The sequence below is a fragment of the Penicillium cataractarum genome (assembly GCF_028827025.1).
Source record: "Penicillium cataractarum strain IBT 29864 chromosome Unknown utg000002l, whole genome shotgun sequence".
NCBI classification, from domain to species: Eukaryota; Fungi; Ascomycota; class Eurotiomycetes; order Eurotiales; family Aspergillaceae; genus Penicillium; species Penicillium cataractarum.
This window is the reverse complement of record NW_026622738.1, coordinates 1,841,568-1,866,590: the sequence shown is the minus strand read 5'-3', so window position 1 is coordinate 1,866,590 and position 25,023 is coordinate 1,841,568. Positions and strand designations below refer to the sequence as shown.

Here is a 25,023-nt window from a genome sequence, read left to right as displayed (position 1 = left end):
CTCATTGGTAGCTCACACGTACCTGGACAGACGATCTACTGCAACACTGTCTCCATCACCGATCGGCTGTCCTGTCGGAAGGGGTTCCCACCAGTGTATTTCTCTGCTCACTTTTCTCGCTCTTCATAAACTGTCGGTCAAGATAGCTCCTAGAGACAAGGCGTGCTACTAGCGTGATCGGAAACTCTCCGAGTCCCAGAAAAGCCTTGGAAGGTAGGTCTTGGTTTGGGGCTGGAAATGCAAGCCACGATAATTATTTCCTTGCCCCCTGATACTGATACAGACATGGGTGTCCACGCTATTGGGGTGTACTCCGCATGTACTCCGTATTCTGGGCAAGATAAATAGTTACCAGACAGGAATAATGGAAACAGCGTAAAACCAAAACAAATCGAGATGAGCCCTATTAGAAAAATATCCAACATAGTTAAGTAATTATGATTTGCTGCCTTGGTCGATTTGTCGAATCCCTATGCTAACCGGCCCTATCAGGGAGAACGCCACCTAAGTCTTAAGCTGATACGCTTTCCTCCTTACCGATGGCGATGTGCCCTTAAATGTGTTACCGCAACAGTCAATATGTCCGCCCGTTTCACATCATGATAGATGCGACCGCATCAAAAGAGATAGTCTTCCGGAAGGCATACAGACAAATGAGGTTACTGTACCTGATAAGAGAGCATGGTTCTCAAACTCCCAGATTAGGTTGGGCCTGAACTACATACTATAGTGCATGCGAAAGCTGCCTAATGAGATATGCGTGTCTATGTCATCATAGTAATTTGCGACCATCTTCTGAGCACTATGCAGGGTCCGCTCTCTGGTTAACATGAATTCTGATTGCACGGTAGTAAATTGATTGGGATGGACATATCTTCCTAGCGCATGCCTCTTTACTTATCCAGGCCAGAATCCCGCCGCTAATTAGTACAGTAAAACATGTAAATGATGGAACCATTAATATTTCAAAGCCCGATCCTTATGCCCGATCGTAACTATTCAGAGCGGAAATTTTCCCCAGGCGTACCTTACTATCCTGGGATAGTGGAATCATGCAATGGAATGAATAGTAACCATGCTGTACCTCTTCCCCAGCGCCTCCTCTTCAGCCATTCATCTGATCCGGTCTTGTCTCCGAGGTAAATCGGCCACCGAAACTGCACCATGACGTCTGAGGGGGCGTCTTCACGGGCATACTCCATTTATTTTTCCTGTGGGCCTCGACGGAGTTAACTAAAACCTCAAACTCTCCTTCCAAGACAACTCTCTTCTCCATACGACGCCACCTTACCTGCACTGCCGGGTCGGCACTCGGGTAGGATGCACGTCGCAGTTTCATGTGGATGCGGAAAGGTGGGCTGGGGGCTTGGAGAGTGTGGGGTGGGGGAAGATATGGGATGTGCCTGGAGTAGCGTTACTAGTGCAGTCCAGCATGTTAGGATACGAACTCGCTAGACTACAATCTTGTCGTTCATCCCTTGCGAGCGATACGGCAAAACTAAGACATTGCTACAACCCAATCCTGCATCTAGCCATTCAAAAGGTTTTAAGCGAACCTGAGAATGTCACCTTGCCAATTCACGTAGCCAGTCCCTCGGTTACCAGCCCCCCAGTCAATAGCGGCCAGCCCTATAGATATGGCGAACGAAAGGACCAATTGGAACAAATCATCCCGCACCCGTGAGCTGCTTCCATCCCATCGGTCTCGTCTCAAGTCTAGCCTATACTGTAATTGTGATTAATGTCCCTTTTTATGCCTCGAGGCCGAGGTCTAGACTCGATGGCGGGGATCCAGGATGAAAGCCTCATCTTTGGTCACCACCAAACCCCTCGTTTCCAGGTCATTTGACCGGCTCGAACTAGTTAGGCATTTTCAATTGACCGAAGCCAAGCACGGCTCAGCTTCGTGAGAATGGAGATTTGTATAGCCGTGGCGCGACGACGACATAACCTCTCATTCAGCCGGGACTATCCTGAACAACAAGGTTTTGACAGTCATCTGCCTCAATTCACAACAACCAGGAAACATTAGCTTAGGGTAATCACGAGGCACCTGAATTCGTTTAGACGGTAAGTTTTGCGAGGCTGGAGCATCGCAGGAATGGAGGGTCGTCTTCGAATCCATGCAATTGTAATGCAATTGTATGCTACATTCATATCTATATCCATGTCGCATATACCTATACCGATTCACATATTCAAAGTCTAATCCAAATCCAGTCCCCAAACAGACCGCAGTATTTGCAATCCATTTCACCAACTCGTCAACCCCCGTTCTCGATCGAACCCACCCCGCAATTGCTTCCCCGGCTTAAGCACCTTGCCCTGCAGCACGGTATACCGGATGATATTCTCACATTCTTCTGGCCGCACACGCGCCAGCCAGATACCCTGCGCCGCACCCTCGTCGTCCTCACTGCCATCTGCACCGTTCTTTTTGTACCACTCGAAATCGCGCCGGCGGTATACAATCACGTTCGCCGAGTACTTGTGACCACCAACGTGGCTGATGAAGTAGATGCCCACGCCGCCGGGTCTCGTATCGTTCATGTCGCGATACAGGCCTAGCGGACGCAGATGGCGCTCGAATTCGCGCCGGAGGAGAGGCGCGGATTGGCCACAGCGGGCGTCGCGGGTGCGCTGGGAGCAGAGGAGGATGACGGCGGCGTGTGGGCAGGGATGTGAACGGAGCGGGGTCGTGAGGGATGTGCTGGCAGGGTGTGGTGGCTGCTGTTCCTGGTCTTGCTCCTCCTCACTGGGGCCTGCTGGCGAGGCGCCTAGGGGTGTCGTCGTTGTCAATGACTTGTTGACAAAGTTCTCGATCAAGTCCGGGACCAGTTGCGGGGTGACTTGTTCCACGATGGTGAAACTGGGGAGGAGAAGCACATCAGTGGGTTGTTTGCCCGTCTCATGCATGTGGTATTCGTCGGGAACGGGCATGTTTGATGCTGACAGCTTGAGTCTCTAGAAGAATATGCGCCATGTGAGTGGTGGACTTCTGGATACCGCGAGAGAACAGAGAGAGGGGGAGCGAAAAGGTAATTGTATAGTAGATTGGTCTTACCCCGTTGCTCGGCTCAATTCCTCCTTTCTCAATGGCCTCCATGACACTGCCCACCTCGTCTGCTACATCGCGCACCCAATCTGACTTGCCAGTAGCAACCAGCAGGTGTGTCGCCCAGCCTTTAACTTGTCCGTAGAGCTCATCTTCTTGATCAACGTCGAATTTGGCGGGGTATTTCACTGTACAAGATGCGCAGTCATGCAAGCATTCGTCGCCATCGACCGCAGGGTCTGTCTGCCTAAACAGCTTATCCGATTCCGAGATAGACTTGAATCCCTTCTCAGCTAGCGCATTGTCCCCCACAAAGTCGGTGTCGGTGTCGGTCCTAGAGGATGCAAGGGAAACGTTGGAGGAACCGAAGAGCGAAGAGGCGCCCCGGCGGAAGAGTTCCATTGTGATGACAGGCGGGGGTGGATAGTAGGGGAACTGCACCCGTTGGAATTTGTGATTGGAAATAAGTAAGTGATAGGTGGTCAATTTGTTTTTGATCAAATTCTGTCGCTATGACGCGTACCTGTTGCGCAGGATCTTATCAATCATTTTGCATTTCTGCCAAGAATCGGAACTGATTCCGCCTGACTAAGCCCCCACTGGGGCCGACGCTATTAATCCGTGGGATATCGAGTCCATAACTCTTTTTTACATACAGTTGAAAGAGGTGGGGGAGCAAAGTGGGCCATTAAGTCTCGTATAAAAGTAGTGGGGAGAGTTTGTTAGATTTACACCGACTTGATTTCTCTCTATACGAATTTACACCCCGAGTGGGCCGGACCAGTAGGCGGGATGGCTATCAAGATGCTTGTAGTACCTATTTATCACTGTCTTAACCTATTAAGAAGGTGTATTTCGTGAGCTTTGAAGTCACATATCTCAATATGAGAAGAAGCAATCGTTGAAATCACGATGGGTGTCTATATTCAACATGTTTGTAGGTTGATCTACTTCTATGCCTAGTTCTAGAAGGTCCCGATAAAATGAGATGGAAGCAATATTTTGAAAGAAAAATAAAACACAGTGCCACCAAGTTCATCAATCAAATTTGAAGTCGATCAATTCCTCCTGATTACAAGATCATGGAGCTGTCTTAATGGACACAACACATTGTAGCTGGTCGAGTTGCATAGACGGTCACGTGGTGAGAGCTCATACTTGGCACCAGACGAGTATCATGTCCTTATGTCGGCCACCATGATGTAAGGACAACAAAGACATTGAGTCGATAAATGTTTCATGTCTTTTATCTCTTACTTCAAGCTTACTATCGAGTATCACCCCAGAACTCGATCCACATGGCGGCCGTAGATCCACTACTATTCAGGAACCGCAGCATCACATGATCCCCCTCCCCGGAGCCCCAAAAAAAAGTAAAAGAAAAGAACCAGACAGTCCACTCAACTTCAAAAAGGGGGTACAGAGTCATGGACGACAGCAAACCTCGAGAGCCACAGGAGCTCTACATCTTGGTGACTGGTGCAAACAGGTACGCTACTGCCAGAAAACAGAAACCCCTTGCCCGCGGGGGTCTATCATGAAGAAAGGAGGTATCTTTGGACTAATCAAGTACGCTCTCCCCCAGCGGTCTTGGCTTTTCGATATGCTGTCGCCTTGCCGATGAATTCCTTTCCTCGCATCACTACGATGACTCCCTCACGATTATCTTTACTACCCGGAGTGCACGCAAAGCCGAAGATACCCGCCATCGTCTGGAAGCGCACCTACAATCCTCGACCTCCTCGTCCAACGCCGCACGAGTGAAGTTCGTCTCCGAGAGCGTCGACCTAGGCGATCTCCTCTCTGCGCGCGCCCTCTCCCGCCGACTCCTACAGACATTCCCCAAACTCGATGCGATTATCCTGAATGCCGGAATTGGCGGTTGGTGTGGAATTGGCTGGCTCGAGGCTATCTGGGGTATTCTCACCGATCTCATTTCCCAGGTGACATGGCCGACATTCAAGCTAGCGCACGTCGGAGTTTTGACGGACAGGCAGACGGAGAAGGAGGAGGAGCCAGTTCTAGGAAACGTGTTCTGCTCAAACGTGTTTGGGCATTACATGCTGGCGCATAACGTGGCACCGCTCTTGAAGAAGGCCAACTCTCCCAATGGACCCGGTCGCGTCGTCTGGGTATCCAGTATCGAGGGGACTATCAATTTTTTCAACATCGATGATATCCAGGGTCTGAAAAGCAAGAACCCCTACGAGTCCTCCAAGGCTCTAACCGATATTCTCGCCCTGACCTCCGATCAACCCTATACCGCCCCGTGGGCCGTGGATAGCTTCCTGTCCAACGACCAGACCGACGAAAAGGATCAAGTCACTGAGGAAAACACCCCAACCATGTATGTCTCCCACCCGGGAATCTGCGCAACCTCCATTGTCCCGCTCGCGCTCCCGCTGGTCTGGGGGATGGTGGCTGCCTTTTGGCTCGCGCGCATGCTCGGCTCCCCCTGGCACAGTATGTCCACCTACACGGGCGCCTGGTCACCCGTGTTCCTCGCTTTGTCCTCGCAAGGCGCGCTCGACGCCGCCGAATCTCCGTACCGAGAGTCCGGCGGTGGCCGGGTGAAATGGGGATCCTCTGCGAACCGGCTTGGCGTCGGGAATGTGTGCAGTACCGAGGTGGATGGGTGGGGACACGGCGGTGTTGTCGGTAGGGCTGTTGTTGAGTCGGATCGGAATCGTCGGCGGAAGCGTGGCGTGGTTGATTTAACTGCTGAGGCCAAGGGGAATTTCGAGGAGCTCGGTCGCCAGTGTTGGAAGCAGATGGAGGAGCTACGGATTAAGTGGGATGCTATCTTGGATCGAGCTGAGAAGGACAAGGGTGCGGCTGTGGCTGCGGCTGAGACTTGAGACTACTCAGTGAGACTGAGACATTAGCTGGGAGCTTGGGGCATTCATGATCATGCACATGCCCCTTTCGGATTAAAGGACAATGATCATCTGTAGACTACTCATAATGGCATGTACACAATACCTTAATCCAATAATACCTTTAAAAATATTTATACCGAGTAACTTCCATAGCAATTGGATTTGCATCTTGTTTTTTTTTGAAGATTCCACATCCCAATTATTTACATCAACAGAACCCGCCCCGCGCCCATGATATCATTAAAACAGGTAGAGCATGATTTTCCTTTGCCCGCCATTTTCCGAAAGAGAAGAAAGGGACCAGCAACAAAAACAATAGAAAGCGCAAAAAGGGAGCGGGGATGTAGATAGATAAGAAGCAGAGCTTGGACAAAGTAGATAGATGAAAAGGGGAGAAGAGCTCTGACGCAAAGAAGAGACTAAAAAGGGGATAATTGTCGCAAATAGCCGAGTGAAATCGTGCATCTCCACCATCTAGGTTTTGGGATGATATCGATTATCGGGGAGACACGAATAGAAAAAGGGGAGGGGGTTTGAAGTTTGAAAAAAAGTCTGCCAACGCAATAGCGGGAGCAGATCACGCAGAAAACGACTCCGGATCCATGCATCAAGACAGGGAGGAAGGAAGGTATCGGGAAGGTGAGGAGAGGTGTGAAGGGCGTGTCGACGTGAAGGGTAAGGAAAAGAGATTACATGATAATCGCGGGAACTAGAGACTGTTAGCTTTGCTGAAACCCAATTCCAGTGTGAGAAAGAGTATTCTTACCATCAATGTTCTGCTTGATGCTCTTGTGTGGCAGGATCGAGCCACCGTTGACGTATACCTCGTCGGCAATAGTCACGTCGTCACCCAGGACAGTGACGTTCTCCAGACGAGCCCAGCGGCCGACGGAGCTGTTCCATCCGACAATGGTAGACTTGATCCAGGCATGGTCCTTGACCTTGGAGTTCTCCATCACGACGCAGCGCTGGAGGCGGACACCGTCACCAATGACGACGTTGGGGCCGATGACCACATTGGGACCAATACGGCAGTTGTTTCCAATCTTCGCCGAGGGGTCAACCATAACGTTGCCGCCGTGAACGTAAGGTTCAGAGTTGGAAGCCAGCTTCTTAGAGTTTCGCTTAGCCAGGGAGGTGAGGTACAGGCAGGTACCGGTGAGGAAGTCCTTAGGCTGACCAACGTCCATCCAGAAGCCCTCGAGATCGAAAGAGTGGAGCTGGCCGTCCTTGCAGATGGCGGGGAATGTCTCCTGCTCGATGGAGGTGGGGCGCAGCTCGATGCGGTTGAGGACGCTAGGGTTCATGATGTAGATACCGGCGTTGATACGGTTGCCAACGAACTCAACGGGCTTCTCGACGAAGCGGTCAATGCGGGAGGGGTGGTTAGGCTTGTGAACGACGACACCGTACTTGGAGGGCTCGTCGACCTTGGTGACGACAATGGTACCCTCCTGACCGTGGGCGCGGTGGAACTCGGCGAGCTCCTTGAAGGGGTAGTCGCAGATGACATCGGAGTTCAGAACGAAGAAAGGAGTGTCGTCCTTGGCCAGGATCTTCTCGGCCAGCTTCAACGGGCCAGCGGTGCCTAGAGGTTCCGACTCGACGGAGAACTCAATGCGAACACCATATTGCTCCTCGTACTTCTTCAGGGCGGAGACCATCACATCGGGGCGGTAGTTGACAGCCAAGACAATATCGGTAACACCAGCAGCAGCCAAGCTCTCGACCTGGTGCAAGATCATGGGGCGGTTGCCGAACTCCACCAGCGGCTTAGGGAGGGTGAGGGTCTAGACAATCGATAAGTCAGTCATTGTGAGCCAAGGAAAAAGGAGCCAAAAGCAATTCCAAAGGCCAGAGGCCCGGCATTGAAGCATTCAATAGCTCCATTGGGGAGATAATAGCTCGATAGCAACTTACCAAAGGACGCAGACGCGTGCCGAAACCTCCGACGAGAATGAGAGCTGCGGCGGTCTGTCAGTACGGGGACGGAAGAGGGGGTAAATGCATGGAGGCGTGGAGGAGGGGGGATTCGATTCGGTTCACATACCCTTCATTGTGGATGTGTGTGGAGGATAAGATCAGAGACAATTAGCAAGGATAAAAAGAAAGAAGAAGATAGAGATCAGTGATCTCGAAGAAGAGGTTCAGGGAGAGGAATCATTATTTAGGGAACACCTGGCCGTTGATGGATTTATTTTTATCAGGAGGACGAGTGGGGCACGTGAGAGGCCCGATGATTGGTGGTGGAGGGGCACGTTTGCGGCCAAGGGGAAAAGGGGGCGGCCATTTCAAGATTCAATCACTCTCCGAGTACAGTATCATCATTCTTGCGACGTTTACTCCGTAGTTATCTTCTATTCCCGTTCAATTCCAATGACTTGATTCTATCTCTTCAATTGCCCCCTTTCCCATTTCCCTTTCTTGAATCTCCTCCCCGGGTCCCCCATCTCGTCCTCAGTCTCTCTAGGTCACACTGGACTGGGCTAGCCAAGCCCATCCCGGCCGATGCAGTGCCGCCGCCTTTGACTGGATCGGGGCCACCGAGTTGGCTTCCCCGCGAACTAAGAACCCCCGTGCTCACTCTCTGCCTCTCATCGTCAGTCATGCGATGTCGCCCCCCTGAAGAGTGGCGGATACTGTTTTTTCTCTTACTACAGGTCTTTAATTGATGGTCGGTTGCGGTCGGCTGGCGCGTGGAGAGCGCGAAAGGATCAGAAATTCTGGTCATATGGAGGGTCTCCCCATCCGTCGCACTAACCATAACCCTCCTTCATCTTCCTGAGACAGTTCCCAATTGCGGATTCCCCATCCACCGTTCCACTCATACTTTGTATTTTCTTTTGCTTCTCCAGCCCCTCCCCCCTTCATTGAGTGTCCGGGGGCAGCCGCTGGTGGCCACGTTGTGTCTGAGACATTCCTGATGGGCCACCGCCTGCTTCATCCGTTGCTCCCACAAATTGGAGGACCCATTCTCGAACTCGGCGAGCTTTCTGCAGCGGCAGATCGGCGTGATCGTAGGAGCTATCCCGTCGCAAATCGCCCTTGTAGAATCCAGCCGTATCCGTCGCATCCACCGGTTGTCGATGTAGCAATTCGACTCTGGTCATTCCTCCCCGCAGACTTTGTCCGTAAACCTGCTCCCGGAATGAACTGAGCCCGACGGTGTGGAGCAAGATGATGTCTCGTGGGCGGAGCATGGCTAGTGAACGGCCGAGTCGATCTGCGTCTTGGGTCTTGCAAGAAATGGACGTTTGGGCTGGAATCCAGAAGTTGACACCGAACCCCGTCCGAGTCTCGTCGGCAACTATCAACTCAATGATGTCGAGCTCGGTCTTCCGTTGTCGTGTCACCACGCGACGAGGGGGGTGGATCGCAATGATCCCCACGATCAAGTTGACCGTCATTGTCTGTGGTGTGATGGACTGGAGATATCCTGCTGTGGGAAGGTGTTGTAGATCCCTAATCAGGCCAGAAATCTGTAGAGACCGAGGTATTTCAAGGTCATTTACTTCTGCTGCCGCCCTTGTGGAGGCTCCATCTATACAAGAGAGCAGGTCTCCGCTCTCCTGCGTAGATTCCTCCTCTCGTAGCCCCGAGATAGATATCTCTGACGTTTCATGCACCGCGAACGAATGGTCATAAAACTCCGAGATAATCGAGTCCTCGTTCATCGACTCATGATCAGCTTCTACCAGCTGGGCTGTCGTCAGAAAGCTTGGATTCTGTTGTCCATGGTAGAATTCATAGTAGCTTGTGGGATGCTCGATGTGAAGAGGTTGGAGAACTCTCCATTTGACGGAGTCTTCGCTTTGAATGGTTGATATCTCATGCTCGTGGATGGTGTCTGTGCCTTGAAATGGTTGTATAGCACCGTTGAGTAGTTCATCGTTTTCCCAGTCCAGGCTACTAGGCAATGGTGCACCCATCAAAAAGATCGTCCTGAGGGCCATTTTTCTGGAAACCGGGCTAAAAGATTCATCTGTCTGACTGACTCCTAGTTTGATTAATCCTTCCCACCACTTTGTCCCATGCCTTTGGAATAAGGATGGTTCCACCATATGGTTTGTATCAAGTGATGTCAGCCAGCGGTGATACAGATGCAGGCATCACGGCTTCATTGGAGCTGGATGCAAGCTTCTGTATTGAGTGACCACATCTCAATCCTGACGTGTTAAAGCTCGAGTGATGTCGGGGACAGTTGGAAGTGGAAAGAAAGAACGGCCGTCAGAAACTCGGCCCAGGCCCGAACCGTGGATAGTCGTAGAAGATGGCAGTACTGAGAACTCTTGTATATTCTTCCACTGTAAGCCCTAGTGCAGACACTCGATTTCACAATTCACCACATGTTAAAATCACCTTGTCATATTCTCTACCTATTTCTCAAAACTAAATATTTGCCAAAACTTCTACCAAGTTCTATACCTGCGAACCTACAGACCTCCTCAAGATGTACTGAGTAATGCAATGGATGGTACCACGTGACCCTACGGTTACTCAAGCGGGCCCGAGTGGCAACCGACATTCGCCGCAGCCCCAGCGGAGTAAAAGCCATCGTCACCGTTCAACCCCCCTCGTCTCCGCATCTTCACTGTCGGCCATGGCAGTTGTTTCAAATAAGAACTAGACACCATCTGTTCTCCCTTGCTCGTACATTCCCACATCATCCTACCCTAGAGGAGCAGACTCTCCTCTTCTCCGCGGCCAAGTGCCGTTGTATATCGGACAACTATGGCCTTCCAGGTCTCGATTCCTCGGCCGGTATGTTTTGACTCATTTCTGCTTTTACATCCGAGTTCCATCGCTAATACTTATGATCTGCATTTAGAGTGTCGCCGCGGTAACATCGGATCTTTGGCCCTCCATGTCTAATGTGCTCGTCGCTCCCTTCACGCGGGCCGCCGGCCGAACTCCGACAGGCGACGTTCGCGGTATTCGCCAGCAGTCTTCTTTCTCAGAGCAGAATGTGGCGGTATGTGTTGCTTCATCAAATTTGATTACAGTGATATCAAAATACTGACTTGAATAGACATCCCAGCGCGTGTCTTTGCCCGAATGCCTGGACACCGTCTCTCTGGAAGCGTTGAGAGCCGGCCTCGTGCACCGGTCTGCGCCTCGCGGGCCATCCCCCATGTTGAGCGGAGGTAAGTGATATCTATTAAATTGCGCGAATTCATTCATATCTAACCTAGAGCGTTTGTGATAGGTACCACCTTCTGGGCCCCGTCCACAACTCCCACAGTCCGCGCTTTCGCATCCTCTACCACCCGATCCTATTCTACCTTGACACCCTTCCGTCTCAGCAACCTCCGTGCAGCCCCGAAGATCAATGGACTCTCAAGGCTCCAGCAGCAAAGATTCCTGTTCGGAGGCCCTTCGCAGAACATGTTGGCCCAGAAGGAAAAGACCGCAAACAACAACCCGAACAGTGCAAACGCCCAGAACACCTTCTACCAGGCTCTTCTCCGTGCAAACATGCCAGCGATTGTTGTGGAAAGATACCGGAGCGCACAGTTTGCTAGCAATGCCGCCTCCGAGGCTATCTACGCAAAGGCGTTGGAACGTGTTGGTGGCGAATCCGGCGCTATCGTAGGTCAGAACCAGAATCTCAACTCGGATCAGCTTCAGGCCATCGGTCAAGCTGTCGCTGCTCGGTCTCATGGTGGTCAAATTGGCATGGCAAACAAGCCTAATGGTACTGGTGCCAAGGAGGCTCCTCTCTACGTCGTGGTGGAGGAGTCCCTGGGCAACACCGTCTTCCGCTGGGTCAAGTTCCTACTCATCTTTGGTTTCTTCACTTATCTGTCCCTCGTTCTGATTACCATCCTGGTTGAAACAACTGGAGTGTTGAAGAACATTCGTGGCCAACAGAACAATGAGGCTCAGCCTGAGAAGCAGACTGTTCGTTTCACCGATGTCCATGGCTGTGACGAGGCCAAGGATGAGCTGCAGGAGCTGGTTGAATTCCTACTGAACCCCGAACGTTTCTCCTCCCTCGGTGGCAAACTCCCCAAGGGTGTCCTTTTGGTCGGTCCTCCCGGTACTGGTAAGACTCTCTTGGCTCGTGCCGTTGCTGGAGAAGCCGGTGTCCCCTTCTTCTACATGTCCGGTTCCGAGTTCGATGAGGTCTACGTCGGTGTTGGTGCCAAGCGTGTGCGTGACCTCTTCACGCAGGCTCGCAGCAAGTCTCCAGCCATCATCTTCATCGACGAGCTGGATGCCATAGGTGCCAAGCGAAATGAGCGTGATGCCGCTTACGTGAAGCAGACCCTCAATCAGCTTTTGACCGAGTTGGATGGTTTCTCCCAGACCAGCGGTGTCATCATCATCGGTGCTACCAACTACCCGCAGTTGCTGGATAAGGCCCTGACCCGGCCCGGTCGTTTCGATCGCAAGGTTGTGGTTGGTCTTCCCGACGTTCGTGGCCGCATGGATATCCTGCGCCACCACATGAAGAACGTTCAGATCAGCACTGATGTCGACGTTGGTGTCATTGCCCGTGGTACCCCTGGCTTCTCCGGTGCTGATCTGGAGAACCTGGTTAACCAGGCTGCAATCCATGCCAGCCGTGACCGCAAGCCCAAGGTCGGACCTCTGGACTTCGACTGGGCCAAGGATAAGATCATGATGGGTGCCGAGGCTCGCAGCCGTATCATCCAAGACAAGGACAAGCTTCTGACTGCCTACCACGAGGCTGGACACGCTCTGGTTGCTTACTTCTCCCGATCTGCTACTCCGTTGTATAAAATCACCATCGTTCCTCGAGGCATGGCCTTGGGTATCACTCACTTCCTTCCGGAGATGGACACTGTTTCCCGGAACTACACCGAGTATCTCTCCGACATCGACGTCGCCATGGGTGGCAAGGCTGCTGAAGAGATGATCTTCGGGCCGGACAACGTTACCAGTGGTATTTCAGCGGTAAGTTTTGTCTCATGCAATTACACTTCACAGGAAAAGCTTATACTAACTTTTATCTCTCCAGGACATCCAACAAGCTACCGAAACTGCCTTTACCCTGGTCACCCGCTTCGGTTACTCCAAGAAGCTCGGCAATGTCGACCTGTCGACCAACTACGATAGCCTCTCCTCGGAGACTAAGCAAGAGATCGAGGCCGAAGTACGACGTCTCGTAGAGGAGGCCCGCGCTCGCGCAACCAAGATTCTCACCGAAAAGCGAAACGAGCTCGAGATCCTCTCCAAGGCTCTGATCGAATACGAGACTCTAACCAAGGAGGAAATGGAAAAGGTTCTCCGCGGCGAGAAGCTCGACAAGATGGCTATCTCGCCCAGCGCTCCAATTAAGCTGCCCGATGCCCTGCAGGCAGCTGGATTGAACCCGACACCGGCAGCAGAGGTCCCGCCTACCGGGTCAGATTAAATACGGCTCTCGCGCGCGGAGCGCCTGTCACCTTTCTCTCCTCTCTCAGTGCATTTCTTGTCGTGTTCACTTTTCTTTTGATCTTATTGCCAGGCCCTCTGCTTTTCTTTTTATCTTCGTGCTGCATTCCCGGATCGTTCGGGCGTCGATATTGAAAATACCATTTTTCTTTTCCTATTTCTACGTTTATCTGGTCTCTTCTTTATCATCTTTCCTATTTCTTATGCCCGACTGTATCGTTTGTACATATAATCTTGTATGTCTACCGCTAAATGGATTGGAAGCGAATAGTCTATTAATGCTGCGACTCGACCATGTAGGATATCCTAGATTAAGATTCGTAGAGCAGTAAGATCGACAGTGGAGGTTCGAAGCTGCCTAGGAGAGGGTGATTCTTTTTCAACGATCATTCTAAAATCGTGACTTTATACTCGAATGACCCGGAACAACGGGAAAACCCTATATTCATCAGCCAGAATCGAGAACCCTTGTATTCCCTTCAATTGAATGTGTGCTGCTGCCGGGCTCAAGTCTACTCTCGGTTACCAAATGAGAAACAATGTTAAGAGAAAGCGCATTTCACATGAAATCCTTCCGTTTTCAAACAGATGAGATTCGTCTTAAGACACAGTAAATAAAAACACAAGCACAGTTCGAACAGGCGGAAGACCAGCTATCTGTACATGCAAGGCAGAGAGAAGGCGGTCTATTATTCTTTCCTTTCCTTTGCTTCCTCCCTCCTTGCCTTGAAAACACCATATGCACATAGGGATGCAGCGAGAAAAGTATTCAAGACATTCCTCGCCAACCCCATGTTTTCAAATCAAGGACATAGACGGCAGACTGTCTGATATTGTGGGTGACAGTCATCAGGGAAACGGATTCGTAATTCTTTCAAGCACCGAGTCTTGGTATGCTCGTGCCGAGTCGGCCGGGAAGTGCGGGGTCGAATCGATGCGAGAATAGAGACACGTTATGCTGAAAGAAGGTCCTGGGTGATCCGTTTACTTGAGCTCACGCCAGAGCTTGGGGGCGGCGCAGGCAGTGGCGCAGTGGGTGAGGTGGAAGACTGGGTGCCATGTTAGCGATTGGTTCGTTGGTGGATTCATGGATAACGATTGACAGCAATCCGTTGTATGTGACTCCCCCATCCGATGGAATACTTACACTCCTCAACGCAGTCCTCCTTGGGACCCTTGTAGTCCTCATCCTCCTGCTGGCGGGTGACACGCTCGACGCACTCGTCGAAGTGGTGCTTGTAGGGGGCGCACTGAGCGGAGTTGGCGCACTCTGGACGGAGAAAAAGTCAGTGATGCATGATCTTTGAAATTTTGAGATGATCTGAAGCGATTGCAATGCCATTGAAGCCTTCCGTGATGCGGGTGATGTGATGATCCCGAATGTCACCTGCGGCCAGGCTCGAAACATCCGCCCGCCCGGTAACACATTGGGAGCACACGAGTCTTCACACTGGCGATGGCAATTGCACGATCAAAGCAGGATCGGAATCACTCACCCTCCTCGAGCTTGGGCTTGATGTCCTCAGGCTCCTCCTCTTCTTCTTCCTCTTCTTCCTCTTCCTCCTCCTCCTCGGCCTCCTCTTCCTCAGGAGCCTCCTCGGCGGACTCCTCGGGGGTCTCCTCAGCAGACTCGGACTCGGTGGTCTCTTCGGTGGACTCCTCGGTCTTCTCGGCGGGCTCGGCGTCCTGGGGGGTGGAAGTCTCGACGTCGGCAGCGGGAGCCTCAGCCTGAGCCTCGGTGAAGCCCAGGGAGGAGACGACGTCAGTGAAAAAGTCGGCGAAACCCATTGCGACTGTCAATTGAAGACAATGACCGGGGGGTCGTGAGAGATGGTGGTGGTGGTGGGGGTTAGGTGTATGGGGTTGAAGGTAGGGGTGGTGAAGTCGAGGATGTGGTTTTCCAAGCTCGGACTGGAAAATCGGGACGCCCCGGCCGCTGAGAGCACAATTGTGCCGCACGTGATTGGTCAGTTGCTCGTCGTCACGATCTCGTCCCAACGGCGTCGACTTGGGGGGTTTATGTTTCTACAATTATTGCAGTAAAGGAATCTCAAGCTCTCTATGTGCGTCGGCATGGTCAATTACGTGACCAGTGAATTGGTGATTGGGGTCGCGCCAGCGCACGTCAAGTCAGTTCCGATTGCTTTCTATGGGGAACTGCCGTAACCGCTTTAGGTAACTATCAAATCGGAGAATCATAATGTACATGAAATTGGTATCCTCTTGGCTCTCAAAGCCTGGCTCATATGGGAGAAAATAAAGAGAAAGAGAACGATGAAATCTCGTGCCGAATCTCCCACTCATTGCAATCCTGCTCAACCAATAGATTAACTGGCCCGCCGTAACCTCTCCTCGAGCTCCTGGGCCACACTCTGCGACTGTACCTCCTCATAACAGGGTGGCGGTTCCGCCGGTTCGGGTCCTGCCTCGGACACCTGTCGAGTGTGCTGCGGCGCTGCCGGGGCACCGCTTGCGACCGGAGGAAGTGGCCCTGGGTTCCCCGGAGCATCGTATGCCGGCAGCTCGTCGAGGTGCACTGCAGAGAGATCCACGCTGCGCATTCCTCGCGCTCCATCGTTCACGTTCTCCACGGCTTGTTCCAAGCGCTCTCGGATCCGCTCAAAGTTGGTGTGGAAGTCAAAGGCACCGCCTTCTTTGAAAGTCACCTTGATTTGGACGGCGGGTAGGGATGGGGAGATGCCGCCTCCAGCGACTGGTTGTACAAGCGCAGTCCAGACATTGGGACCGAAGAACGGGGCGGAAACGTGGGAGTCGCGGACGTTGAGTAAAGGGGAGGAAAAGGATTGGAAGGCATCGGATTTCTGGGCGGGGAGGTAGACAACCTATACCGGTGGAGAGTGTCAGTCAATAAATCTAGGGTGCTCAGCACGAAGGGAGTAAGAATGAGGATATATACCCGTTGGTTGGTGAGATGAATACAGCCCGCGCTGCTCTGCACCGACAAGGTCTCTTTGCCCTTGTAACCTGACGGCGGTGTCAGCGCCAGGCTGGTGCGGGGAGGTGAGGAATAAATCAGGCGCTCGTTGGGAAGGCGGACAAAGCCATCCTGCTCGTTGAGCATCACCCAGCTGTGTGAGTCCGGTAAGTATCTTTGATGGATTAGACTAGGGTTATAGAGAACATACTTGATAGACATGGTGACGTGGATCTGACAGTCATGCAACTGTGTTGTGGTTGAGGAGTTGTCAGCGGGCGGGATTAAGGTGAGATTTGGGAAAATCGCAGAACACGTTCCGGATGAGGTGAAGATTTGGAGATCGGCTTGAGCGTCAGGGCCAGGCCAGGAGTAAGTTCAGGGTCATTTCCAGGATTCAAGGCCAGGGTCTGGACCTTCAAAGGGTTTCTCGAGAGAGAGTAAGGGAGGAAACCAAGAGTTTGCGGGGCAGGCGGGGAAATGTACGCCGGATCATCACTGGAACAATCCTTGGATATAGTTACATTCTCGATCATCTACAATACTGTTGATAACAGCCTTCTCCGGTGGTATTTGATATGCCTTAAATATCTCAAAATAATCATAGCCTTAGATCGATTCTTGGTCGCCAAGTATCTTCCCCCTTTTCCCATGCTTCATAAGAAAACCCATTCAAAGAACAAATCCAATATAACACCAAGAGTATTCAACGTATTAGACAACGATAGCTTCATCTTTTCGTTCCGAAAGACGAACGGGTATATTCTTCTGTCTCACAAACCACGAGTTGGTCACCTTCCACTGATGATCTTGACTCGGCAGTGCCATCTATACGTCTCATTAGCCTTCGATACAGCGACCATCTTTGATTCCCACTCACATCAAACGAACTGAACAACGTGGCAATAAGCTTGAAGCTCTCCAGCTGTGACAGATATCTTCCCAAACAAGTCCGCGATCCAGCTCCAAAAGTAAAGTCCGTACTCTTCATCTTGGAAAACCGCGCTTGATAGACCTCCTCAGGCTCGTCCGGATTCTGGAGCCAGCGCTCAGGAATAAATTCATCCGTATTGGCACCGAATACTCCCTCATCTTTGTTAATTACCCAAGGGTTCATTCCTACTGTGACTCCTGCGGGCACAACCCGGCCATCGGGGAGAGACAGTCCTCCCTTGGGAACGGTGCGCTCGAGGATCAGACCAACACCGGGGTGTGCGCGCATAGTCTCGCGCATCACAGCCTCGAGATACTTGAGCCCCTGGATATCTTTCCATCTCGCGGGGAGTGTAAGATTGGCGGAACGGAGCTCGTCACAGAGCTTCTTGTGGACGTCCGGGTTCTTGAGGACGTAGTAGATTGCTGCACACATGGTATAGGCAGTGGAGTCGCTACCTGCGAGGACATTAGAAAGAAGCCAGAGGATGATAACGTTATCGTTGACTAGTTCCGGGTTCTTTTCTTTTATCTCGAGGAATTTAGCGAGGAAGTCTTGCTTGTTGCCTGGGTTCCCTTGTTGGTAGCGTTTCTGGAGTTGCTCGAGGCTGAAGATGTTGGCCCAAACGAAGGTTGGAGGACCAATGCGCATAATCGGGTTCTTGTCAAAGAGCTTGTCCAGGAAGGGGACTTGACAGATCTAGTGAAATGAAATCGTTAGTATGCCTTTCCCGCTAAGCTAAGCAAAAGTATTCCAAATCATACCGAAGCAAAATAGTCGAGCGTCTGGTTAGATCTTCCAAGGAAGCCTTTATAGTCGCTACCGGCCTCGATGATACCTAGGTCCTGAGAGAAGGTGACCTGGCTCATAGCATCCCAAGCAACTATAACTATCAGCTAATATTCCGAGAAGCTCCCAACGCATACTTACAGAAGCTGATCCAATCGGTCATCTCGCAAGTCTTTCCGGGGCGAACAAAGCGCTCGCGGAGCTTATCAAGAAACAGGTTCAGCGTAATATCCATATTATCCTCCACCTCCTGGACCTTACTCATAGAGTAAAGGGTCTTAACGGGACGAGTGAAAGTCGAATGCCATTTTTCATCCTGGCTGGAAAAGAGGTTGCTTAATCGGATACCGGCGACAACGACATCATTGACATTATACATGTTGCTCTAGATAGAACCATGGTTTAGCAACAAATCATCTGAGCATTCTAATAAGAGACCAACATACCTTCAGCCATGGACTCTTTGTGTTATAAACTTGGCTAATCAAGTTTGGATCAGAGAGACTGAGAAGATTCGGACCCATTCGAACAGCGGATCCATATTTGCGGTGCAGCGCAGTCTGTGTGATATCGCAGCGCCCCCGAAAGACATCTTGCAAACGCCAGATATTGGTGAAGCCGGCGGCAGAAGGACCCGGGAAGGACTTTAGCGGGGATCGGGCATAATTCCAGAGAAAGCGAGAGACAAAAAGAATCACAACCGAGAGAGAAAGATTGGTGATGATATCTGCCACAGTATGCATAGTGTCTGCTGCTCAATTTCAAGTCTGATAAAAATCTACAATACAGAGACAAGAAGCGAAATTTCTTGGGCTTCCCCTCCAGCTACATAAGTAACAGCCAAGTTCGAACAGCGTTTATTCAAGAGATTCTAGTCCCTCCTTTCATGCCCCACAAAAGAGGGGGTTTTCAGGGTATACCAACAAGAGCCACTCGCACAGACAAAGTAGTGGCGACGAGAAGAGAGGGGAAGGGGGGTTCATGAGGGCACCGCGTATGGACTTTTGCCAATTGTAAGAGGACATCTAGAAGAAGGGGGTCCTAATACTTAGGGCTCGTCGTCAGACGAGGCAACCTCAATGGCTGGAGAACGGTTCCAACGGCCAGTCAGCTTATTATTGTTCAGATATCTACTTCTGTATGCAGGCCTTGCCGAACAGCATGTACATATCACAGTACAGTAGCGAGCTGCAAGGCTTTCTCGTACAATTATTATCCAATAAGCAGGGTCTAATGTCGGGGATTCACTTATCCTATTGGTTCCCTTTTTACGATCATCATCTCTGTTGACGAGTTTTACGAACTAATGTACCTCTCGCACCGTTAGTGACTGTTCTAGGCAAAATGATAGGTCACATCTATACTAAGTGAACAAGCCACGGGGGTGTTTTGAGTTCAACCAGAAGTGGAAAGGCGGGGAGGGCCGCGCTACTCCACCCTTTTGTGTGTGGGATAATAGACACGTACGAAAAAAACCAGTTCCGAAAACCTGTCATAGAAGGACAAAGCTTTTGTTTCAGGGCATTGACTTCTTCAGCTCGTTCCTTTTTCTAGACATTTTCATTGATCAATCGGATGCAAAGTCTCCCAGGCCCGTGGGGCTGGTCTCTAGTGCTAGGGCCTCAGCGCTTCTCCACTAGTGGTCTACGTAGGAGGCTTCAGCCAAGCCAACGCAACAATTTGAAATTTGATGCTAAATTTTACATAATATCTCATTTCATCATTTCCATGCTATGCAGCTCTTGCAGTGGCGAGGCCATTGTGGATGGCTTTTATAAGGTGGCAACTCTGAACCTACATAGCACAAGCTCGTGTGCATTGAACAGCCACAAATGCAATACGTAGACAACCGCATTTATGGTCCATATATTGAGGCTGCTCCTTACTCATTGCTCACGTACATACTCCGTACATATCTCCGGGGTACGGGGTACTGCGAACCAGGATAATTGCTTGTTCTGGCAAAGGGTCTACTGATCAATCATTGATCGACTTTACAGAGTGCCATTGCTTGGCTTAGTATACTGTATGTGACCCTCACACTTGATCTGTCGAGTCTACTTCTTGGTGTTGTACTGTTGGCCAGGGTTGCAACTTGTCATGACTACCCTGGTCTTCTCAAATAGTTGGTCAAGGGGCCTCAATAGTGCAAATCACTGCGGGTGATCAGCATCATTCAATGGCTGTCATTCAATCTCGGTCGTCGGTTTCGGAGCAGGCATGGCATCTGTCATCTTCGGGATGCAAGGCTTTAGTTCCGAATAACATAACATCTCTCTGATTGGAATATCACATCTGGGGCCATATTCTGCTCGGGATGATCATCGGTCGTTTCTGCTTTGCTTCTTTTTACATCCCAGTTCGTCCTGGCAATGGACTTGGTCTCTATAGGGGCACTTGATTGATCTTTATTAGCCTTGTTTTGCCACGATGATTGCTCAATTGCACAGGTGAATCTTGAACATTTTTTTGCTCTCAATCTACCATCGTTGTTTACGAAAAAAGGTCCAAGCTTGTTCAAAATAGCCATGGCTATGGAATCTGCTGCCGTGGATGCCCAGAACCAGGGTCCGACCATTCTGGCCGTTTGCTGGCTTTTGGTCATCATTCCTGGCTTGATGGTTGGGCTACGACTTTGGTGCAAGGTCAGACTGAGCAAGAGAGGCTTTGGCCTGGATGATGCTATCATCTGCGTCGCTTGGGTATGTGTATACAAGAAAGTCTATGCCCTTGACATCCATTGACCTTGAGACTAGTCTTTGCTACTGATCTATACGGCTCTTATCACCCGGTCTGTGAATCTGGGAGTAATTGGTCGACATGTATTCGCCATCGAAGACCAGGACATTATACCACCAGCTCTCAAGCTTCTCTACATCAGTTTCGTGATTATCATCTTTGGGTGCGTCTTCAGCAAGACGTCCTTTGCTTTTACTCTCTTGCGTATCGTGACCAAAACTTGGATGAAGGTTCTCATCTGGTTCATCATTGTCACGATGAATGCTATCATGTGGCTTTGTGGTATATGCTATCTGGCTCAGTGCAAGCCCGCTGCAGCACTTTGGAACGCTAAGCTTCTAGCCACCGCCAAGTGCTGGCCAACAGAAGTGTTTGAAACTATTGCTCTGGTTGCTGGAGGTAAGATGAGTTGCTTGGGCAGGTTTTACAAATATTGACGCTGAGGTTTTGCAGCATACTCCGGGTGCATGGACGTGATTCTTGCTCTTCTTCCGTGGGCGGTGATTTGGGATCTCGAAATGAAGAAGCGAGAGAAGGCTGGCATCGCACTAGCCATGAGTATGGGTGTCATGTATGTGGGCCAAACTGTTGATGAGAGGGTTTATTAACTGATACACCCGCAGTGCGGCCATTGCTGCATTCATCAAGACCTCAAAACTGGTCAATGTTTCCCAGGTCCAGGATTTTACCTGTAAGTATGAGCCCTCCCTTAAACCTCTGTTGCAATCTAACAGAAATGTCCCAGGGTTTTGCTCTACCATCACAATCTGGGCCTCTGTTGAGACAGGTCTGACAATCTTCGCCGCCTCCATTCCCGCCCTTCGGGTCCTCTTCGTTCGAATCCGCTCCAGCTATGACCAATCAGGTTATCCTTCCGGCAGCTATAATGGAGAAGAGATCACTTTGAAAGCCCATAGGGAAGGGAGCAGTGCTCGGAGTGTCGTCAGTGAGCATGGGATCAATATGACACAGGAGGTCACTGTCGAGCAGAATGTGGCCGGCGTGAGGCGTCTAGATGCTTAGTCGAATGGGGTTTTTGAACCACCTAGGCCGAGTAGAGATCTATAGATCTTTGTTGCACCTTGGTCCAGGACGGAATGACCTCATTTCTCAGTTCTTTGACTAGAAGATTGGGCAGGCTTCTAGATCAGTATGAAAACATGCTCCGCTTTTGGGCGCTGCGACGCCTTGTGTGTGGATGTCGAGATGCTGTACGGAAAACGATGTGCATGGTAAAGAGATATGACTTGAAGGAAATAATTTATGATAACTTTGGAGGATCATTCTTCGTCGATGTTATGATACTCATTTCCTTTGCAATTCGATAAGCTCATAACTTATCGAATCTCTTAAAAGTCCATAGATACTACCCTAGAAAGCTTATTATTCGAGGAATATATGCTCATCGACCTCGAATATGATCAACTGTGGACAGTACAGTACAACTACGGCAAGTTGAATATCTAGGGTATCCACTTGGTAGAAGGATACCCACTGAAACACGTGATCTCCCTTCTAGAGTCTTCCGTCCGGATTCACTCAAATATCGAGTTTCCTCCCTCGTCCACTCCTTTCCCCCTCCCAACTACTTCACTTTCTCTCATTCTGTATTCGCCTGAATACTTTTTACCAATTTGTAAGTTCACTACTCCATATCACCTTCTCTTCACACCCGCCCAATTGAGGAGACATCCCTCTCCCTGGCCTTCCCTACCAATGGACTCCCCGTCCGAGGCCACCAACCCGCCCATATGATGAGATGCAGCTGGCACCAGTCAGAGGAATGATAGATACGTCTGTCATTCGCTTGCTGAATAGCTTTACGACCGGCAAATATACGCAGTCGGTCCTGATATTTGTGGCTTTTGCACGAACTCGTTTCGTGCAATTTTTTTCTCCCATCACCTCGCCGCCAATTTTTACTTGAAGACCTCGCTAACATGTCTCAATTGAAAAGATCTAGACTCGGTTGGAAAGGGAAAACACACAAGTCAAAAGGAAACTCTCGGCCGTGCTGCGATTTCCAGACAGAAAAAAAACCATCCAAGGAATATTGAAGAAGGAAGATTTCCCATTCGACCCTCTCGCAATCTTCCCACAAATCAGAAACATTTTTTTTCATTCTTCCATAGTCCGTCATCATGGTCCTCCACAACCCCAACAACTGGCACTGGGTGAACAAGGATGCCTCTGGCTGGGCCAAGGAGTACTTGCAGGAGAATGTGAGCGCCATCACTGCTGAGCAAGATGGCGTGTCCGCCAAAGTAGACAAGGTGCTGTCCATGAATGGCGACGTAGACGTCAGCCAGCGCAAGGGCAAGGTCATCACCTTGTACGATGTCAAGCTGTCGCTAGAGTATTCAGGTTTGTAGTTCCACGAAAATCTCTTTTTCCGTGATGGCAGCTGAGACTGTTCGATAGGTAAGACCAAGGACGGCGAGGAGGTCACTGGCTCCATCACCATCCCCGAGGTAGCCCACGACACTGAGGAAGATGAGTACGTCGTACGTTCCCTTAAAAGACCCTCTCCCAAATCTGGCAGTGCCCTCGAGCACACACAATGCCTGGAAAAGGAGTACTCTCCGACTAACACGGAGACCGTTTCCAGTTCGAGATTGAGATCTACTCCGATGCCTCTTCCAAGCAGCCCGTAAAGGACCTCGTTCGCTCCAAGATCCTCCCCCAGCTTCGCAAGACCCTGGCCACACTTACCGGCGCCCTCATCACCGAGCACGCCAAGGACCTTCAGCACGCTCCCGGCGTGAACCCCTCCGCCGGCTTCACTCCCGCCGCTGTCCACCCCCAGACCAACAAGAAGGAGGCTGCTCCCACCACCGCTTCCACTACCTCCACCACCGGCAAGGTCGCCGTTAACACTACCACTGTGACCGCATCGGACGAGTTCCGCACCACTGCCGAGGAGTTGTACAACACATTCACCGACCCCCAGCGCATCGCCGCCTTCACCCGCGGCGCTCCCCGCCAGTTCGAGGGTGCCCAGCCCGGCGGCAAGTTCGCCATCTTTGATGGCAACGTCACCGGCGAGTTCGTCAAGCTCGACGCTCCCAAGCAGATCGTTCAGAAGTGGCGCCTCGCCCAGTGGCCCGAGGGTCACTTCAGTTCTCTCGAGATCAACCTGGACCAGAACGACGTCGATGGCGTCACCCAGCTGCGCGTTGAGTGGTCCGGTGTTCCCATCGGCCAGGAGGATGTCACCAAGCAGAATTGGGAGCTGTACTACGTGCGCAGCATCAAGCAGACTTTCGGGTATGTAGCGAATCCCCCTCTCCGTGCAAGCACTTTGACCAATGCGGGTCCTTTTCGTTCCAGATCCAATTCTTCACAGTCGCTGCTTCGGACATCATTGCTGACGTTTTTGCTCGTTCTTCTGCTTGGTATAGGTTTGGCACTATTCTCTGATCGACTTCAAGCCTTTTCATTAGCCGCCTGATACGATCTACAAAGAAAACCACTTTGTATTCGCCAATTCCGTTTCTTCCACCTTGCAAAACACAGCACCAGAAATAAGAGAACATAGAGAAGCACGCCCCTCTCTCGAAATTCTTTCTACCCTGAAACATGGAACAGGAATTAGAGTTGGGGGGACCTTGCACGGAGGGGAGTTTCCAGTCATAGACGAGTAGTTGGGCTACCACCATTCGCGAGTACTTTTTTGCCGGTCAATTTTCTTCTTGTCATGTTTCTCGGAGTTTTTGAGCTTGTGCTCGCTCGGATCTTTTATGTTTCACCCTTGTCTAGCCTCGGACGGGGACTGCAATGATGCTACGATAGAGGAAAATGATATGCCTATGATAATGAAGTCAAGAAAGAACGTATTGATATCATCGCCTGCGAATTGAGATAAACTGTAATCTACTAGGTGACGGTCAAACGTCTGGTAACGTGATTGGCTCCTGGTCACAGCCTATGCGTATAGCCCACTGTCATTCTGTCAACACGTGAGCTTTCGCCCATATTACGAGGTGCTTAGGCCGTCTTCATTTTGCCTCTCCCATTGTAATTTGTCTTGAACTCCTGATATCGAGAATTTGTCTTGTGCAACTGCTTTATTTGGTCTCTGCTATAGTCATCCAAGCTCATATGACAACACCCACGATGACTCTACCATCCCAGCCAACCCATTCAAGCCGTCATGTCCGACATCAGACTACAAATGGGAGTGAACATCAAACTTTACCCAAAGACAATCACCCACAAACAACAGGCTCCGAGGACTCATTGTCGAATAATCAAACTCGCCTCGTTACAGTCGGCCAATCCCTCCCCTCCT

At 50.8% G+C, this 25,023-nt stretch overlaps 10 protein-coding genes across 10 annotated transcripts; 4 read left to right on the top strand and 6 right to left on the bottom strand.

The window, feature by feature from the left end:
* Positions 1 to 2,253: 2,253 nt before the first annotated feature.
* N7496_002757 (sucrase/ferredoxin-like domain-containing protein) lies at positions 2,254 to 3,457 on the bottom strand (the record flags this gene model as incomplete). Its single annotated transcript, XM_056695688.1, has 2 exons — positions 2,254 to 2,964; positions 3,065 to 3,457. 2 exons carry the CDS (start codon positions 3,455 to 3,457, stop codon positions 2,254 to 2,256), a joined length of 1,104 nt encoding a protein of 367 aa, XP_056557900.1.
* A 1,025-nt stretch (positions 3,458 to 4,482) lies between these two features.
* Positions 4,483 to 5,913, top strand: N7496_002756 (3-keto-steroid reductase; the record flags this gene model as incomplete). The annotated part of the gene is made up of 2 exons (XM_056695687.1): positions 4,483 to 4,544; positions 4,641 to 5,913. The coding sequence occupies 2 exons, from the start codon at positions 4,483 to 4,485 to the stop codon at positions 5,911 to 5,913; spliced, it is 1,335 nt and encodes a 444-aa protein (XP_056557899.1).
* A 710-nt stretch (positions 5,914 to 6,623) lies between these two features.
* On the bottom strand, positions 6,624 to 8,036 carry N7496_002755 (mannose-1-phosphate guanyltransferase; the record flags this gene model as incomplete). Its single annotated transcript, XM_056695686.1, has 4 exons — positions 7,985 to 8,036; positions 7,855 to 7,898; positions 6,701 to 7,724; positions 6,624 to 6,643 (listed from the first exon to the last, which is right to left on the bottom strand). The coding sequence occupies exons 1-4, from the start codon at positions 7,989 to 7,991 to the stop codon at positions 6,624 to 6,626; spliced, it is 1,095 nt and encodes a 364-aa protein (XP_056557898.1). The 5' UTR covers positions 7,992 to 8,036.
* Positions 8,037 to 8,801: 765 nt separating this feature from the next.
* Positions 8,802 to 9,887, bottom strand: N7496_002754 (uncharacterized protein; the record flags this gene model as incomplete). The annotated part of the gene is made up of 1 exon (XM_056695685.1): positions 8,802 to 9,887. The coding sequence occupies one exon, from the start codon at positions 9,885 to 9,887 to the stop codon at positions 8,802 to 8,804; it is 1,086 nt and encodes a 361-aa protein (XP_056557897.1).
* Positions 9,888 to 10,665: 778 nt separating this feature from the next.
* N7496_002753 (i-AAA protease YME1) lies at positions 10,666 to 13,315 on the top strand (the record flags this gene model as incomplete). The annotated part of the gene is made up of 5 exons (XM_056695684.1): positions 10,666 to 10,695; positions 10,763 to 10,906; positions 10,964 to 11,078; positions 11,141 to 12,855; positions 12,920 to 13,315. 5 exons carry the CDS (start codon positions 10,666 to 10,668, stop codon positions 13,313 to 13,315), a joined length of 2,400 nt encoding a protein of 799 aa, XP_056557896.1.
* A 1,004-nt stretch (positions 13,316 to 14,319) lies between these two features.
* N7496_002752 (cytochrome b-c1 complex subunit 6 family protein) lies at positions 14,320 to 15,123 on the bottom strand (the record flags this gene model as incomplete). The annotated part of the gene is made up of 3 exons (XM_056695683.1): positions 14,320 to 14,384; positions 14,483 to 14,605; positions 14,832 to 15,123. 3 exons carry the CDS (start codon positions 15,121 to 15,123, stop codon positions 14,320 to 14,322), a joined length of 480 nt encoding a protein of 159 aa, XP_056557895.1.
* Positions 15,124 to 15,662: 539 nt separating this feature from the next.
* N7496_002751 (GRAM domain-containing protein) lies at positions 15,663 to 16,492 on the bottom strand (the record flags this gene model as incomplete). The annotated part of the gene is made up of 3 exons (XM_056695682.1): positions 15,663 to 16,178; positions 16,253 to 16,424; positions 16,482 to 16,492. 3 exons carry the CDS (start codon positions 16,490 to 16,492, stop codon positions 15,663 to 15,665), a joined length of 699 nt encoding a protein of 232 aa, XP_056557894.1.
* A 492-nt stretch (positions 16,493 to 16,984) lies between these two features.
* On the bottom strand, positions 16,985 to 18,736 carry N7496_002750 (cytochrome P450; the record flags this gene model as incomplete). The annotated part of the gene is made up of 5 exons (XM_056695681.1): positions 16,985 to 17,098; positions 17,151 to 17,903; positions 17,969 to 18,087; positions 18,135 to 18,378; positions 18,440 to 18,736. 5 exons carry the CDS (start codon positions 18,734 to 18,736, stop codon positions 16,985 to 16,987), a joined length of 1,527 nt encoding a protein of 508 aa, XP_056557893.1.
* A 1,785-nt stretch (positions 18,737 to 20,521) lies between these two features.
* N7496_002749 (uncharacterized protein) lies at positions 20,522 to 21,755 on the top strand (the record flags this gene model as incomplete). Its single annotated transcript, XM_056695680.1, has 5 exons — positions 20,522 to 20,695; positions 20,750 to 21,131; positions 21,186 to 21,303; positions 21,356 to 21,423; positions 21,478 to 21,755. The coding sequence occupies 5 exons, from the start codon at positions 20,522 to 20,524 to the stop codon at positions 21,753 to 21,755; spliced, it is 1,020 nt and encodes a 339-aa protein (XP_056557892.1).
* A 1,118-nt stretch (positions 21,756 to 22,873) lies between these two features.
* Positions 22,874 to 24,152, top strand: N7496_002748 (AHA1 family protein; the record flags this gene model as incomplete). Its single annotated transcript, XM_056695679.1, has 4 exons — positions 22,874 to 23,096; positions 23,154 to 23,236; positions 23,341 to 23,999; positions 24,134 to 24,152. The coding sequence occupies 4 exons, from the start codon at positions 22,874 to 22,876 to the stop codon at positions 24,150 to 24,152; spliced, it is 984 nt and encodes a 327-aa protein (XP_056557891.1).
* Positions 24,153 to 25,023: the final 871 nt, after the last annotated feature.